The 16,153-nt window shown below is 43.7% G+C and overlaps 1 protein-coding gene across 1 annotated transcript in view; it reads left to right on the forward strand.

Moving 5' to 3' along the window:
* Positions 1 to 16: 16 nt before the first annotated feature.
* Positions 17 to 16,153, forward strand: part of TXNRD1 (thioredoxin reductase 1) — a 30,469-nt gene continuing 14,332 nt past the window's right edge. Inside the window, exons 1-7 of the mRNA XM_081211311.1 lie at positions 17 to 170; positions 6,316 to 6,435; positions 9,960 to 10,032; positions 11,406 to 11,525; positions 12,252 to 12,397; positions 12,595 to 12,710; positions 13,694 to 13,919. Of these exons, the coding sequence (XP_081067437.1) occupies positions 102 to 170; positions 6,316 to 6,435; positions 9,960 to 10,032; positions 11,406 to 11,525; positions 12,252 to 12,397; positions 12,595 to 12,710; positions 13,694 to 13,919 (870 nt within the window). The 5' untranslated portion in view covers positions 17 to 101. The remainder of the gene's footprint in view (positions 171 to 6,315; positions 6,436 to 9,959; positions 10,033 to 11,405; positions 11,526 to 12,251; positions 12,398 to 12,594; positions 12,711 to 13,693; positions 13,920 to 16,153) is intronic.

A 16,153-nucleotide genomic window follows, 5' to 3' on the forward strand; every position in this document is an offset into this window, starting at 1 on the left:
AGCGTCATAAAAGGCGTTCCTCGCGCACGCGGCGTGCTTCTCCTTTCTTCCCCTTTGCAGAAGATGCGCCGCTGCTGAGAGTCGCGGTCCTGGAAGTCGCCATGGAGCCGTCGGTGCCGGTCGTCTTCGTCCGACAGAACCAGATCGGAGGCCAAGACAAGACTGGGAAGGTAGGAAACGGCTGGCAACGAAACAAAGCTTTCACCAGCGTCCTTAAACGCCCGTTTAAAGCAGTGCTCTAACCCTCCCCTCCCCAGGCCCATTGAAATCCGTGGGGCTTGTTGGTGAGTAAACTTGCATGGGATCGTGCACTGAACTTGGCGGGCGGGAAGCTTGCTTCTGAGTAAACGTGCATGGGATTTCGCTGTAAGTCTTGGTTTACCTCCCCCACAAAGAAGGGAAAGCCTCAAGCACCGCTTGCTTCCTTCAGGGAATGCGTGTCGTATTCCTGTGTTTTGGTCTTAGGTTTTCTCGCGGGCACTTCGAAGCATATGGGGCGGGAAAGGGGGAAGAGTGAAATCTTCCGATAACACTTATTTTTTAAAAAGCAGCGTGGCTTTGAAAGGGAGGCGTCATGATAGAATAATAGTGCATTGGAATGCCCCCCGTGCTGTAGTTTAAATTTAATATCCCTCTAAGTCCAGGCATAGGCAAACTCGGCCCTCCAGATGTTTTTTGAGACTACAACTCCCATCATCCCTGACCACTGGTCTTCTTAGCTAGGGATGATGGGATTTGTAGTCCCAAAACATCTGGAGGGCCGAGTTTGCCTATGCCAGCTGTAGTCTGTGTGGTGTAACAGAGTAGGGATTGGATGAGGACCTGGGCAGCCATGAAGCTCATTGGGTGATCTGCTGGAGCCAGGCATTATTTCCCACGGTTGTTTTGAGGATAAAACGGGGAGGGAGGAACCATGCATACCACTTTAAACTCCCTGGAGGAAAGGTGGGATATAAATTGCAGGAAATGGCCGAAGTACAGAGATCTGGCCAGGGAGTAGATAGATCTGTGCAGTAGAGAGCACAGTTGGCAGTAAGTTCATTCCTGACTTGCCGTGAGGTCAAGGGTAGGAGCATTTTCATCCAAGTCTTTAGGCCTGTTCAGGGTGAACGCTTGAGGGCTTAGAGTGGAGAAGGGTGTGCAGGTAAGCCGGGCCCTCGGAGTTCCTGTTAACAAGAGACAGTTTCTAGAAAATAATGGTTTGACTTTATTACAAAGGAACATGGCTATCGGCCACCAGCAACACATTGCAGACTGTGGACAAACATCTTTGTTTCTTTTTTTAGGGTGATTCTGACTACAATTGTATTACATCTCATGTATTAATATGTTCCTCTAGGGGTGGGTGGGAGGGAAGTTAATCTGTTCCTGTTCTGTATAATATCTGCAAATGACAAATAACCGGGTGCTTGTTTTTAAGTTTCTGTTAAGGCCAGTTCTGTTAAGGCCAGTTTTGCTTCAAGCATGCCTATATTCAGCAGAAAGATCTGAAGGGGAATTCTGAGGCCACTCAGGCAACTGTGCTAGACTTCTTCCTGCGATTGGAAGTATTTGCATTCCATCAGATTACAGATCGCTGAATGATAATTACCATATTTCCTACGCTTTGAACCCACGCTTTCCCCAAAGAAATTGAAACACCATTTTGGTTTCACAATAACCTTGTGGGGTGCATCAGGCTGAGAGATGGTGATACTCATTGAGCTTCATAGCTGATTAGAAATCTGAACCTAGATTTGTACATATGTTGCTGGCCTATAACTGATGGGAATTTGAGTCCTAAATTACATTGAGGGCCTCAGGCTGCTCACCCCTGTGACTTGCTTCTGCGCTGAAAGCTGTGAGTTCAAAAGTCATAGGTTAAAAGCATTCAGAAAGAAGCTTCATATTCCATTTGTGCCCACCATTCACCCAAAGAGTCAGCAATGGCAGTTTATTAATGGTATCAGTATTAAGAATTTCCAAGCAACAAGTGCTACAGGTGCCTTACAAGTAACAGGAGAGCACACACAATTTATTTTGCAATAAACACATTTTAAAGTCACTTGAAAATTATGCAAGGAAGCCCATATAAAAAGCAGCCCTTTTCACAGCAGATTTTCTCATGGGTATTTTGAAAATAGAGGTTTTGTGTTGTGTCCCAAAACAATAAAATAACAATAAACAATAAAAACTCAATCAAGTTTGGTCTGGAGCAAATGGTGCGCCTCAGAGTAGTAGCTTCAACAGAAAAGGCCCTGCCATATCCTCCCACATACTTCCCTTCTGACTTGAAAAGTATGATGATCAAAGCACGAGGGCAAGCATTGTGATCTTGTACCATTTCCTGTTCCTGGTGTTTGCAGTGCTGTAGTGTAGTGTTCACTTAGGAGTACAGGAAGTGATCTGGGGAAAGGGTTTCCTTTGGGACCTTCCTGCATGCTTCACTGGAAATCATATGTGAAGACTTTCCAGTTCATTCTGGTCCTTTGATAAGCTAGGAGGTGATCAGAAATAGAGCTTGTTTCATCTATGGTGTCCCAGTTATTGGGATTCCTTCCACAAAAGAAGCAGGTTTGTGACTTAATCTGTTGGCTTTTAGATGCCAGTCCCTGGCAATTAGACGCCAGGCAAATTCTTAGTCTCCCTGTCTTTTTAACTATTCATACCCTTTTCTCCCTCTTGTGTAGCTCATTCTGCTGTTTCCTTTCAGTGCTTCTCATATTCCCATTTGTCTTATTATATTTGTATTGTTGCTTCTAAGTATATGAAGAGCCTTTCTGTTTCCTTGGTGTTTTCTGACGGTTAATATCAACAGCCAGAAAATACCAAGGGAACACAAAGGTCCTTTATATGGAATTGTGGAGGGTTTCCTTCCCATTCGGGTTGCTGTAGTTGCTGAGATGATGTGTGCTATTCCAGACTGGTGTTTTTGTTTTGCAGGTATAATCTGTGACATGTCACGGACACAGTAATAGTGCATTAGTGGTGGACTTACACTGGGCTGTCTGTACGACATTCTCTTTTTTTAAAAAAAAGATGCTTCCTCAGTGCATTCGCAAAGCACACAGTTAAACTATGGAATTCATTTCCACCAGAGGCAGTGATAGCTGCCAACTTGGATGGCTTCTGAAGAGGGTTAGACAAATTCATGGAGCATAAGGCTATCAGTGACTACAATCCACAATGGATATACTTTGCCTTCATGGTCTGAGGCAGTATGTTTCTGAATACCAGGTGCTGGGCATTGCAGGTGGGCAGAGTGCTTTCAGGCTTCCCACAAGCATCTGGATGGCCACAGTGAGAACAGGATGCTGGACTAAGATGGGCCACTGGCCTGATCCTGCTGGCTCTTCTTATGTTCTTATGCATTGCCATCTGGGAGGGCGAAAGTGGGACAAAACTGGGACATTTGTGGCATAAAAAGTTGCAGTATTTCAGTAGGAGGCTTCGGGAAATGAAGTTTTGTGTCAGGGACTGGTTGGATGCAGAGGAATGATGGAAGGAACCAGCTGGGGAATCGCCAAGGGAAGAAGGCTTGGAGCCCAGGGACTGGTGGTGGGACCTCAATTGAGTGGTTAGAGGGAGAAGACTGGGAAGAGGTGGTGTTGGAAGCTGAAGAGGTAGCAGGGCTTAGTGAGCTGGGAGAGTCTGTGGTAGAGAGAAGTCCAGAATAAGAGGTAGAAGCTGAAGCAGGAGAGTGGGATTTTCATGGAGGAAGAACACTGAGAATGAGCTGCTCTGCTCATTAGGCCTGTGGAAATTGTCTTCTTGCTAATGAAGAGTTAACTCCATCTGTGAGCTGTGTGATTACTGGCCAGTAGGCCCATTAATAAGCCTAAGTTAATCATGTCTAATTACTTCAAAGGGTCTACTCTGAGTTGTACTGGCATTGGATACAACCCTATCTCTCCCCCTGCCTCCTAAAATAAAACCTTTTGCAGGTGGGAACAGTATTGAGAGCACAAATCTCATGGCTGCCCAATTTAAAGGACATCTGGAGGGGATCTCTGGACATTTTTAACAGCTGCTAATTTCATGCTTTTATGCATTTTATGAAGCACTTTTAGATGCATACATAATAAATGGAAAACAGTATATATATGTATATTTCTAATTAATAAATAAATACCTTGTTAAGAAGAGTAGAATAAATAAATCGGAATGCTCTCGTTTCCAAAAGTCAAGGCCCTCTGGAACTGCTCTAATTTGACTTATATCTGCTCTTGAGATCCTCTTGTACCACCAAGGTCAATGGTAGCGGAAACGTTTTATCCAGAGACGAGAGAGCGCTGTGCCAGTTTTTGCTCCTGGTGAAGTTTAGGCCTTGTGAATTTTTGATGCAATGACTTTAAACGGAGTGGAGGGATAGGGAATGTCTTTTGCCAACCCCAGCTGTCAAAATGCATTTGTGAAATTTAGATAATCATTACCGGAGGATAATGGCTGCTAATCATAGTTTACCGGTCCAATTCTTCTGGGCTGTGGCACGGTATGATTTGATTTTTATCTGTATTTCTGGAGCATACTCCGAAACTGGTGTAGAGGAAATGCATGCATACAAAAGGGCAGGCTTTTGATTGGTTCTTCTAGGGTGTACTTATGCAAATCGTTATTTGCAGCTGAACAGAGCTGTGCCTTTTCAGTTGACCAGTGGGGCTGCATCTCACATAATGATGGCTGCTTCTGCAACAGGCAGCTTGGCGCCTTGCCAAACCCTGCCCATCCTTTCCAGGAAAGCTGATCGGGCTTTTTTATGTGCATGCCAAAGAGATGGGTTCAGGGTTGCAGTAGGTACATTTGTCTCTGTGCCTTGTGTCTACAGCTATCAACCTGTGAGTGAAAGAGAGTTTCATGCAAACGTGATCCCCATGCCAGTGAACAGGCAATTCAGGTTTGTTAATTATTTGGCGGCATGGATATTTATGAGAAGCGTAGCATTGGCTATAGAGACAGTGGGGCAGCAAAACTGCTATTTAAACAGGGTGACTTTAACATTTTACAGGTTCTCTTTATAGTTTTGCAGGAGGAAGTTCTAAAATGAAATTAAGTCCTAACTAGTTGTGAGTTGCAGTCTTTCCCTGTGACTTTATTTACTTATTTACTTAAGCAAAAGTAGTTGAGGGAGGTTGTAAAAGGGAGTGGGGAGATGGGGCAGATTCAGTCCTTTCCTCTACTTCTACCCCACCATGGTGGGAAGATTGATGTAAAGTTGTTATTTCACTTCTCTTCACAATTGTGGGTGCGCCTAACTTTAGTAAAGCAAAGATTCCGATCAGATCTTGTTTCCTGCTTGGCAGGGGGTTGGACTCGATGGCCCTTGTGGTCTCTTCCAACTCTATGATTCTTAATATCTAAATATCTTTACCTTGTAGTAAACTAGGATTTCTCCAAGATATTTTCAATTTCTAGCAGGATTCCAGGCAAAAGGTGGACACCCCTTTTCCAGGATGTTGACTATGGACTCTCACTTTTCATTTCATAGATTTCTAGGATTAGAGCAGGATAGAAGATAATCAAACCAGCCAGCTGCCCTACGGCCAAATCATCCATTGCTCAGCAACACCAGCCCCAAGTAACACACATAGCAAATTGTGGAAAGTGGAGAGTAGGAACAAGCTATTAAATTTTACAAAAGGGGATGGCAGGTGCAACCAGTCATCCACAATACAGTCAACAGATTTCCTGCAGGAGAATTTTGATTCCGAATTTGATAATTTAGACAATGAGTGCCTCTTTTCTTATAATCTCTGCAGTTGCTAGTACATGATGGGGGAGGAGTTGGGGGGCAAGGTAGTCAGTGATGTTTAAAGCGCCACTCCTGGATATAGTCATGGTTTTAACATTTGTAGCTTGGACGATTCGTTGTTGTTACTTTTGTAGGCCTTGTAATCACCACAGCAGTGTTATCAGCAAGGACAAACAGCCGCAGTGGCTTAAGGAAAGAAATTGGGTTTATATAGCTAACAATCACTACTGAGGTTTTTTCTCTTACCATATTAGCATCCCAGGTCTGTGATAACTCAGATTCTGGTCATCCCCTGTGAATGGTTCAGTATGGTGCAGTAGGCAATTCGCTCTGCTTGGTGGACCTCAAGATGCTAGTAAAAAACAAAGTGGTCCACACCTGGTGTAGATAACACTGAGCTAGATGGTTCAGTGGTCTGTTTTGGTATAAGGCAGCTTCCATTGTTTTGCTAAACACTACCAGTGCACCTTATTCTCCACATATGATTTCTCCCCCTTGCCATAATAATTTTTTCCTGTCATTTGATTCATAGTACCAAGCTATCCTGGGCTCATTTTAATGGACACATTTATTTTTCTCTTGTTTAGGCACACCATGAAAGAACCCTGAAAAAGCTTCTGGATGTGAATGGACAAGCACTGGTACCTTCTTATGACTACGACCTGATAGTTATTGGAGGGGGCTCAGGTGGACTTGCAGCTTCCAAGGTATGATAAGTAGAAGTGTGGTCATGAAAGCAATCTAGCCAACCAGAGCTTGGTCCTACTCCAAGAATGGATCCACTCTGAGCTGTAGGAGTGAGAATCCGGTGTCTGAAAAAGATTTTGCAATCCATTCTGTCCATATGCAAAACGGCCTTGTGCAGATACGCTTCTCTGTGCAGACTCTAACATTAGTGTTGCAAAAGGATTGATGACAAATCCAGGCCCTTCCTCCTCTAGAGGCTTCTTGGATTTGCAAGGCAAATTCTGGCCTGGGAACATCACTGATCTGTTTTAGATCCACCTTCTGGAATGGACCTGGAACCCCCTTTTTCTGGAAACATTTCTACTCTTGACTAAAGACCAGGTTTTCCATCTGGAGTCCAGTCTATCCCGTTGCTCTTGATAATTGGGCAGAGACTGTATCCCAGAATGGTGTACAGTCAGTCCCTCTTCCCAAGGAATTCTGGGAATTGTACCTCTGTGAGGGGAATAAGGCTCTCCTAACAACTCTTGGCACCCATAACAAACTACAATTTCCAGAAGTCTTTGGAGGAAACAATGACTGTTTAAAGTGGTATGATACGGCTTTAAATGTGTAGTGCATTTGGGGCCTCTATCTCCTTCCTCTTTTCTCTTCTCTGCTTCCTTTGATGATCATCTCCAGGAATAATTAGACGGTGTTTATGCATCTTGGTGCTCCAAGAAGATGCTCCTGCCATTCTAGAGCTCTGATATACCTGGTGTGGTCAATGGCTTAAAAAACAGGCTGGTGATTAATTACACTGAAGTGTGAGTGCCGTATTTCAATTGTTGGGCTTTGCTCCTTTTGCAGACAAATGATGGTTCTGCAGTTGGGAGCACAAGTATGTAATGCCTGCCATCTAAAATATACCATGCTTAATCACCAGCTTGAGCACTAGAGTTCTTGAATCAAGCCTAATGAATTTGGGAAAAGGAGAAGACAACAGCGGACAAGAAAAGGCCGCCTATTTAGGGAGAAAGCGAGCAAATGTTTCATACCCATGTCAGCAAAGTAGTTAGTATGCTTTTTCTAGTTCCTACTGTGAGTTGAATGATAAAGCTGTAGCACTAGAGAGAGAATTATAGGAATGTGAGAATCTGCCTGATATTGACCACCTAGCTTTACGTTTTCTACTTCTGGCAGTGACTCTCCAGGATTTCAGACATGAGTCTTTCCCCAGAATCACAGATGACGGATTAAAACTGGCAACACTCAGGGAGGAAAGAAGTGGGAGAGCATTTCAGTGTCACTGAACGCTCTGTACCACATTTGAAGGCTTCCAAACTTGGGGAAAAGTTTCCAAGGAAGCTTCCTAATGAAGTTGAGTTAGAATTCATTTGCAGCTTTGACAGTATCAGTCAGAGTTGGTTGGGATCAGTTTGGCTTTTGCAGGCCTGGGCCAGCTCACTTACAGAAAGCAATTGTCTCCCTTTTGATGTTTATGTTTTATCAATTGGTTATCAGTAGGGAGTGAGTGTCACACACCCTTTCTGATTGGATCTTCTATTATTCGGTTCTTGCATTTGCGTTCTGTACAGTGAAACAGCAACACCCTTCTGTTGCAGTAGGGAGCCTCCTGACTTCACTTTGTAGTTGCATTCCCCCATGCTTGCCGCCACATCCTACTGAGCCAGTGTGGTGTAGTGGTTAAGAGTGGTAGTCTTGTAATCTGGTGAACCGGGATTGCGTCTCTGCTCCTCCACATGCAGCTGCTGGGTGACCTTGGGCCAGTCACACTTCTCTGAAGTCTCTCAGCCCCACTCACCTCACAGAGTGTTTGTTGTGGGAGAGGAAGAGAAAGGAGAATGTTAACTGCTTTGAGACTCCTTAGGGTAGTGATAAAGTGGGATATCAAATTCAAACTCTTCTACTGTGCACAACTGAGCATAACCCTTCAGGCACCTGACAGAGCAGTGCTCTGTCTCGGAAGAGCTTATGCTACAATAAATTTGTTAGTGCTGCGGTGACTCAAATAGCCACCCTTTTGACATTTGGAACCCCTGACACACCCCAACCTCTTTTCAGCAGGGGATCCCACCCCCCTGGCATTTGGCTGCAGCAGCCATTACTGGGAGATGAGTTGTGCTGGCTCCAGGTGCAAAGGCCATCTGGTGGGTCTGCTCCTGCATCGGGGTGCCTCCTGCTGGGCTTATCTGGTGGTGGTCAGTGGCAGCAGCAGTGCTGCTGTCTGTACCAACTTGATGAGAGCCACCCGCCATCTTAGTTTCCCACAATTCCTCTGAGCAGGGCTATGTTGGGGCCAAAGCAGAAGAATAAAATGGCCGACAGTTGACATCCCCTGTGGTAAGTGACTTGGCTGCCCAGGGGAGACAGTGGTAGTGGACCCTGCCAAGGAGCTGGTGTCCTGGTAGCTGCCCATGGATGCTGGTGGGTGTTAGATTTGCCACTTCGATACACCCAGCCAGAATTGGAAGTTCAAAGCCAAAATACACCTTGTACTGTTGATACTTTTTAAAAAAGCTTGTTTAATTTAGCCACTTTGCTTTTTCTTCAAACTAAAGCTGTGGGAACCTGGCAATGAAGGTGTTCTTCAGTCTGCATTGGTGCCTAGGGCCAGTTTTCTGTCCCAGAATCCTGCCCCACACAACTATTTTCCCTTTTAGGCACAAATTGTACTCCGGGGAGGGATGGTGTTGAGGGTTCATTGAGCAACTGTTTCCCAATCCAGGAACACATTCTAGATCAGAGCCCAGGAGCCAGCTAAAGCATGCTTTAAGAAAAGTGTGAATAATGTAACATGTGATTTGGCCCATACTGAGTTCTGCGGCGCAGCCAGGGTCTGGGGACTCATCCTTGCATTTAGTGTATTCACCCATAATGATCTGCTTTGGAATGCTTAAGATGCAGGCCATGGCTGGGGGCGAAGGCCGGGTTCACATGCCAGCAACGCTTGACAAACACATCACTTGCTGCATGGCAATAAAGCTAATTTTAAGAAGTATCGTCATTTAAAATGTCCTGTGATCCAGAAGTCTTGAGGGCCATCCACGTAATGGGATCCAACCCATCATTTGACCGAGTTGTGGGAATTCGAGCAGCCAAATTATCTTTCAGCATTTAATTAAAGTTTGTGTTGTTACATTCACCCTTCCCTTCCTCCTTTTGCGCCTGTGGCATTCAGCTAAGTGGTGTTTTTCTCATGACTGTAGTAATTGTCGTGAAAAATCCAATCTTGCCTTTTCGTCATGAAAGATGGCAGGATTGAAGGAAGTTGTCCTGGAAAGCCCCTCCCAAGAATGTGCTAAAAGACTTCAGGCAAATTCAAAATGTGTTGGACCATTTGTTTTTTCCGGTTATAACAGGACGTTTGATTGCCACATCAATTTGTAACCCACTTGGGAAGAAAGATTGCTCTTTGTGAACACTAGATAGTGATCCCCCAAATTCATAATAAAGCAGTTATTTATTTATTTTTTTGCAACTTGGCCGCCATTACTTAGAGTGCAGATTTTCAGCTGTGGTTGTTTTTTTGTTTGATTTCCAGGAAGCTGCCAAACTTGGCAAGAAGGTTTTAGTTCTGGATTTTGTTGTCCCTACTCCTTTGGGAACAAGATGGGGTAAGTACTGTAAATGGTTCTCAGCCTTCGCTACTTTAGGGAAACTAGTGTGGCATAGTTCTTGGAGTGTTTGACTAGGACCTGGGAGACTAGGGTTCAAATCCCCACTCAGCCGTGAAGCTCACTGTGTGACCTTGAGCAAGTCACCTACCTCCCAGGGTGGTTGTGAGCATAAAATAAGGGAAGGGGATAAGTGTGTACACCACCTTGGAGGAAAGACGGTATAGGAATCTAATAACAGTGATAATTACTATTGTATTATTATAAAGACATCCATTCAAATCTGGCACTTTCTTCCAATCTTGGACACCATAGTACATGTTGAATTGTTTCTCCCCTGTCCTAACCCTTGGACATGATTTCCTATAGAATCAGGGCACATAACATATAAAGTACTACTTCGTACAGTGCACAAGTCAGCTTTTCGCCCTTCAATATATATTAAGAATAATTGTCGCCCTTTGTAGCTATCTGTTGATTTGATATTTTGATGGGTAAAGACTGAAATAGAAATGTTTAATTTTGGCAGCAGTACCATTTTTACTGCTGAGAAATAAATAAATCAGTGCATAGGATCACAGTTTCCCTGCGGCTAGCGTGCTCACTTGGGGAAGTGACATTTGGATCTTATTGCATCAGCTACAGAGTCCTTTGCCTTCCATTTTCTTTGTCTGAAAATCATGAGGACGCTTCATCCACTGGCTAGTGCAGCCCTGCCTTTTGTGGAATGAATGTTGGAAGTTGCCTTATACTGAGTTAGACCATCGGTCCAATTAGGCCAGCCTTGTCTACACTGACAGGCAGTGGCTCTCCAGGGTTTCAGGATTGAACCTGGCAACCTTCTCCATGCAAAGCAGACGATCTCCTCATGAGACATGTCTCTTTCCTATCTTGCTGGAGTTTCGGGGCAACAGGGATCATCCATTTATTTCCCTTCAGCCAGAGTGTCCTTGGCTGCTGCGTCTGAAGGGTGAGGGAAGACAAAATTGGGCCCAGTTTCCCCCTGAAAAATTTGGCGGCCTTGTTGCACCAGTCACTTAGGCTTCAAACCGCTTTGCTTGTCCCTGGCTTCCATATCTGCCTCCCCACCACCCCCGATATATACACTGAAGAAATAAAAGTCCAGATCAATAATGTTTTTCCAGTTGCCCTGGTGAAGGCAGGACTCTGGTTACAGAGGAAGGACTGGATGCTCTGACAGAATGGGCCAACTTCCCTGTTTAAAGGCCTTCAAGAAGCAGTCAGACTACAGCTAATGACCTACGGACCAATAGTTATACAGCTGGTCAATTTGAATGCCATACTGAATGACTGGGTGGTCCTGTCATAATGAGTTGCTGTATGAAGCTCATTAGGTTGCCTTTCTTTTGCAGGTCTCGGAGGAACCTGCGTCAATGTAGGATGCATTCCAAAGAAGCTGATGCACCAGACGGCTTTGCTTGGGCAAGCCATAAAGGATGCGCCCAAGTTTGGGTGGCAGCTGGATGACAAAGGTATAGACAGAGAATCCCATGTTGGCTGTTGGCCGTGTAATCTATGCTGCTCTTAGGAAGCTTAACCTTAGTGGAGGGTGTAGAGAGACCATTGGTGGGGAGCAGGATTCAAAGGGATGGAGGTCTGCTTTACACACACACACGCACACACACTCCAAAATTTATACACTGTTTTGGCATTCCCAGATAGCTTTCCCCCAACCCTGGTGCCTTACAGATTTATTTATTTTAAATACTGTACAGTACTACAATCCCCTCAATCCCTGGTCAAAAGCCACATTCACTGTGGCTGAAAGGTGCTGTAGTTAAAACTAGCTTGAGGAAGGCTGTTCTAGGAGTTTTTCTTGTGATTACATATTTTATCTGCCTAAAAGCTGGAGACACCAAGTGGAGTATCAGAAGACTGACCAGATGTTCATATTAGCAGTGATAATAGCAAAGCAAATGTGAGTTCTGCGTGTATAAGACCTTCCTTGCTAAAGGATGATTTCAGAGCATTATGCAGCAGCACCTGCAAAATACGCTGGACCACACTCACCCGACATTGTTAATCTGTGCAGTGTTGGCAAAACTCCACAAACCTTGGGGAATTGAATTAATTATAAATAGGGGAGACACAGCCGTGCATCAGGTGTGTCTGTTATTGCATAGCATGCTAATGGAAAATGAAAGCCTTGGGAAGCTGAGGACTGAACTGCCATCTAACTTTTGTTTTTAAATCCTCAGCCATAAATCACAGCTGGGATACTATGACCGAAGCAGTTCAGAATTATATTGGCTCTCTGAACTGGGGCTATAGGGTGTCTCTCCGGGAGAATAAAGTCACCTATGAAAACGCTTATGGAGAGTTTGTCGGGCCACACAAAATTAAGGTAATGGAAATTGCCGCCTTTATCCTTCTTTTCCTGGGGAAGGTTGGGTGGTCTGCTTCAAATGAAGAAATCCCGCTAGAACTGGCTGCTAGCCCAGAGCATTTGGCATCCAGCAACATCCTCCTCTGGCTTCATGGAATGAGAGCTCACAGCCACAGGCTTTTACAGCTAAAAATTGCTGGCATTTTTATTTACAGGCAACAAATAACAAAGGAGTACAGAAGTTTTACACAGCAGAAAGATTTCTGATTGCCACTGGAGAGAGGCCCCGTTATCTGGGCATCCCTGGAGATGAAGAATATTGCATCACCAGGTGAGATAACCCATTAAAATGGGTCTTATTGTATGTCCTGGGGGAAGTGCCCGCTGTCACTCAAAGTAAGTGTCAGGTGTTATGAGTGAAGTGATTCTGGGTTGATTCAAACATAGAGTTTTGAAGTGGCATAGTATCAGTTTTCACATATGGGTTGCTTGCTTAAAAGCACTTTTGTGTCAGAACAGCTAGCCACTTAAAACTCGTATCTCCTTTCCTCCTTGGACAAAATATCAATTTTCAGGTGATGAGCCATTCTTGCTTTGGTTTCGATTTCTTGGCATTTGTAAGATCTACGGTGACAGGAGGGCTTGTTTGCATAGCAAATGCCTCTTCTCCACTTCCTTCTCTGTGGAAAATATACAGCCAGTCAAGAGATTTGAGCTTCTTCATATGTAACTCTTAAGATTGGAGGCAGGAAAGGCTTGGTGTGAGACATAGCCCTGGACTTTCTGGTTCCTGATGTGAAATCTTCCATTTGCAGAGCAGAATGTGCAGAAAGGAAGTCTGTCCGTACCACTTTTGTGGTCTTCCTTGTTTACTACGTAGGCTATGTAGGTTACTATGTAGTAAACTATGCATTAATTTCATCACCAGCTCATAAACTGGTTGATTTGTGACCACTTGCTTTAGATAATGCTCTGAGATTCTTTACATTCTCCTTGAAAATTATATTATTATTATTATTATTATTATTATTATTATTATTATTATTATTATTATTTCTGTGCTCTGACTTCATCTTCCAGTTAGTTTGCTGCCTGATATATCTCCTGCCTTCTGGGGTGCAAAGCAATGTGTAAAATTTTATGAACCACAAAAGTAGAGATAAAACATAATGGAATAAGCCATTCCCCCTTCTTTAATTTGAACAGTGTCAGTTGTGTACATCTCAGCTGGATGGATTTCCCTTGTATTTTTTACTCGGCTATTCATTCCTATTATTATTATTATTATTATTATTATTATTATTATTATCCCAGTGATGATCTCTTCTCCCTGCATTACTGCCCGGGGAAAACATTGGTGGTCGGAGCGTCCTACGTCGCCCTTGAGTGTGCAGGATTCCTTGCAGGCCTCGGCTTAGATGTGACTGTCATGGTGCGGTCCATTCTCCTGAGGGGCTTTGATCAGGAGATGGCAAACAAAATAGGGGAACACATGGAAGAACATGGTGTCAAGTTCATTCGGAAGCATGTGCCTAGCCAGGTAAGAGGGGTGGAGGGATAGCACTTGTCCTTATTACTACATTATTGGATGAGCATTTTAGGTATTTTGCATTGGACATTGCTTTAAATATTCTGGCTTTATAGTTATTGTCTGTTGCATTTTGTCATGTAAGTTGCTTTGAGACTTTTTGAGGGTAAAAAGCAATTATAACAAATGTTAATAATAAATGCGGCCCCCACCCATTCAATAAACACGTAATTTTAAAATGTGCTTTAATACAAATCCAGGTTCTGTTTTATGACTTCAGAAGCGCATATTTCACCATTTCCTTGCAGAGCCTATATATCTTGGCACACAGGGTGCTCTAGCCCAGTGTTTGCTGCATGTATGTGGCAGTTCTTCAGAGTCTCGGACTTCTGCATCACCTGCTATCTTATCCTTTGAAATAGAGAGTAAGCTTAGGGTCTTCTGCGTACTAAACATGCTCTGCCACTGAGCATGTGTGTGATTCATTGCTGTGATGTTCTGTTTTGGCTCCCAAACGCCGCAAACCTGGAAGTGAGTGTTCCGGTTTGCGAATGTTCTTCGGAACCCGAACGTTGGACGGGGTTTCCGATTGGCTGCAGGAGATTCCTGCAGCCAATCGGAAGCCATGCCTTGGTTTTCAAATGTTTGGGGAAGTTGAACGGACTTCTGGAACGGATTCTGTTCGACTTCCGAGGTACGACTGTATTAGGTTGCTATCTCACTGACGTTTGTGAGGGCCTTCCACGTTTATAGTGCAATAGCTGTTGGTTTTTCGGATTTTTTGGCACGCTGCGCAGGATGTTGTCAGGCTTGGAGGTATTCTTAGAAGTTGGCCTCTGGCCCTCCTGTTTTGACCCCTTTCCCATCAAAACAGATGGCTCTTCGGTGCAGAATTTTGTCTGGAGGGCCTAAAACATCTACTTCATGGGGAGTTTTCCCCTTGAACCTATCTGGCGTTTGACACTCCCATTTAAAATTATCATCCTTATTTATCTGTTATCACTACAATTACAGTTATGCCCCACCTTTCCTTCAAGGGGGACATGCATGCTTCTTCCCACTTCCTATTTTGCCTTCACAACAACCCTGTGAGGTAGCTTGAGCTGAGTGACGGGTGCAAGGACACCTACTGAGTATCATAGCTGAGTGGTGATTTGAACCCCAGTCTCCCAGCTCCCTGTTCTATACTCTAACCACTGCAACACATATTCCCCCCCATCTGTTTTAAATTCATTTTTCTTTCTTCAGTACAAACATCAAAAGATGTACACACACATGTCCCCCCTTGCAACAGCACAAAAAGCATGAATTGCATTTCTTCCCCATGCTAATAATAGCACCAGCAGTTAGTTGTTTCTCTCTGACTCCCTCTAAAATGCGTGCAATTTGTGCATTATCAATATTTTCATGCCGCTCAATAGCAAAACTCTCTGAGCTGCTTACTGTAATTTAGCCATACATGATGGAAACAAGAAAATATAAATAATGCAGCATAAAAGCTCCAGCAGCCAAGAAATAAGATCAGCACAACAAATTCTCGAGCAGCACCAGAAAATATTTTAAAGATGTTTAAAAACATTTGGAAAAGCCATTCCATTCTGCCAAAAGGTGCAGCAAAAGAATGTTTTTTTAAAAGTTTTTTTTTTGCTTCAGTCAGATACACTTACCTAAGAAATAGCCCCATTGAACTCAGTGTGGTTACTTCTGAGTAGGCATGCATGAGATTCCATTGCTAAAAGATGACTTGTGCCATCTGTGTTCTTGCAATTGTGAGGGAGTTCTCACGGAGGATGTGTGTGTGAGAGAGAGGAAAAGAAATTGTTAGCATGCATTTCCTTTAATGATTAATCAGTAATTATTTTCCTATAGCAGATAATTGTTTTTCTATTCTGTGGGGCATTAGGATAGGCTTTCAGCTTTTCAAAGACAAGAAAATTAAATGCAACAAATTTCCTCTGTGCTTCCTCTTAAGCACACCAGATAGTAAAACACACCACTACTACTACTACTACTACTACTACTACTACTACTACTACTTAAAAACACTACCTGGTCATCTTTTGCTGAGCAAACATACCCTCCCTTAAAAAAGATAAGAGAGCAAGCTGAAAACCAAAAAGAACGTGAATGCTTCTTTTTTGTGTGCGTAAATTATATCCATTGCTTGGGTTGAGAAAGTAGAAGATTGGCTACATTTAAGCAGCATATAAAGGTAAAGAGATCCCTGACCGTTAAGTCCAGTTGCG

Source organism: Podarcis bocagei (genome assembly GCF_964188305.1).
Source record: "Podarcis bocagei genome assembly, chromosome: 10".
Classification (NCBI taxonomy): Eukaryota; Metazoa; Chordata; class Lepidosauria; order Squamata; family Lacertidae; genus Podarcis; species Podarcis bocagei.